Below are 1,685 nucleotides of genomic sequence, written 5' to 3'. Positions count from 1 at the left end.
TTCCCTTCCCCCCAACCCCTGGGACCCCCAAGAACCCCCTTTCAATGGGACCTCCAGCTCCTGCAACCTTCAAGAACCCACCTCCCTGGGACCTTCAACCCCAAGAACCCCCTTTCTTGGGACCTCCACCCTCTGGGACCCCCATCCCACCTTCTGGGGGGGTCCCCAACTGTGTGTCCCCCCCACCCCAGCCCAAGCCCACCAAGGGACGGATGCGGATCCACTGCCTGGAGAACGTGGAGAAGGCCCTGACCTTCCTGAAGGAGCAGAGGGTCCACCTGGAGAACGTGGGCTCCCACGACATCGTGGATGGCAACCACCGCCTCACCCTGGGCCTCGTCTGGACCATCATCCTCCGCTTCCAGGTGACCCCCACGCCCCAAGTTGGGGGGGGGAGACCCCAAAATGAAAGTGTGGGGGGGTTGTCCTGGGGTCTGATGTGGGGCTTCTGGACCCATCATGAAGGTTCTGGATCTTCTCTGGAGGTTCTTGGGTCTTCCATGGGGTTCTTGAACCCATCATGGTGGTCCTGGACCCATCATGGAGGTTTCTGGATCTTCTAGGGGGGGTCTTGAACCCACTTTGGGGTTCCAGAACCCACCTTGTGGGTCTCAGAGTCTGATGTGGGGCTTCTGGACCCATCATGGGGGTCCTGGATCTTCTCTGGAGGTTCTTGGGTCTTCCAAAGGGTTCTTGAACCCATCGTGGTGGTCCTGGACCTTCCATGGGGTTCCTGGATCTTCTGTAGAGGTTCCTGGATCTTCTAGGGGGGGTCTTGAACCAACTTTGGGGTCCCAGAACCCATCTTGTGGGTCCCAGAGTCTGATGTGGGGGTTTTGGACATTCTCTGGATCTTCTCTGGAGGTTCCTGGGTCTTCAGAGGGTTCCTGGACCCATCGTGGTGGTCCTGGACCCATCATGGGGTTCCTGGATCTTCTGGGGGGGTTCCTGGATCTTCTAGGGGGGGTCTTGACCCCACCTTGGGGGTCCTGGAGTCTGATGTGGGGCTCCACGTGGGGCTTCTGGGAGTCCTAGATCTTCTATGGGGTTCCTGGACCCATCATGGTGGTCCTGGACCTTCCATGGGGTTCCTGGATCTTCTGTGGGGGTTCCTGGATCTTCTAGGGGGGGTCTTGAACCAACTTTGGGGTCCCAGAACCCATCTTGTGGGTCCCAGAGTCTGATGTGGGGGTTCTGGACCCATCATGAAGGTTCTGGATCTTCTCTGGAGGTTCTTGGGTCTTTCAAAGGGTTCTTGAACCCATCATGGTGGTCCTGGACCCATCATGGGGGTTCCTGGATCTTCTGGGGGGGTCTTGACCCCACCTTGGGGGTCCTGGAGTCTGATGGGGGGCTCCACGTCTCTGCCCCACACCTCTGCCCCCCCCCAGATCCAGGACATCAGCGTGGAGAGCGAGGACAACAAGGAGAAGAAGTCGGCCAAGGACGCGCTGCTCCTCTGGTGCCAGATGAAGACGGCGGGGTACGTGTGGGGCAGGATGTGGGGTGGGATGTGGGGCAGGGTGTCACTTGGGGGTCCCAGGTTGAGCCCCCCACCCTGGCCCCACGGCAGGTACCCCGACGTCAACGTCCACAACTTCACCACCAGCTGGAGGGACGGGTTGGCCTTCAACGCCATCATCCACAAGCACAGGTGTGGGGCAGGGCGGGGGGCGGGGTGTGGG

At 60.4% G+C, this 1,685-nt stretch overlaps 1 protein-coding gene across 1 annotated transcript in view; it reads left to right on the top strand.

Annotated features, from left to right (window-relative positions):
* LOC106899080 (spectrin beta chain, non-erythrocytic 2-like) overlaps positions 1 to 1,685 on the top strand; it is a 39,227-nt gene that overhangs the window by 304 nt on the left and 37,238 nt on the right. The window contains exons 2-4 of the mRNA XM_014960746.1: positions 192 to 365; positions 1,392 to 1,483; positions 1,574 to 1,654. Of these exons, the coding sequence (XP_014816232.1) occupies positions 192 to 365; positions 1,392 to 1,483; positions 1,574 to 1,654 (347 nt within the window). The remainder of the gene's footprint in view (positions 1 to 191; positions 366 to 1,391; positions 1,484 to 1,573; positions 1,655 to 1,685) is intronic.

Source organism: Calidris pugnax, unplaced genomic scaffold (genome assembly GCF_001431845.1).
Source record: "Calidris pugnax isolate Ruff unplaced genomic scaffold, ASM143184v1 scaffold608, whole genome shotgun sequence".
In the NCBI taxonomy this organism is placed as follows: Eukaryota; Metazoa; Chordata; class Aves; order Charadriiformes; family Scolopacidae; genus Calidris; species Calidris pugnax.
This window is presented reverse-complemented; position numbering and strand designations above follow the sequence as displayed.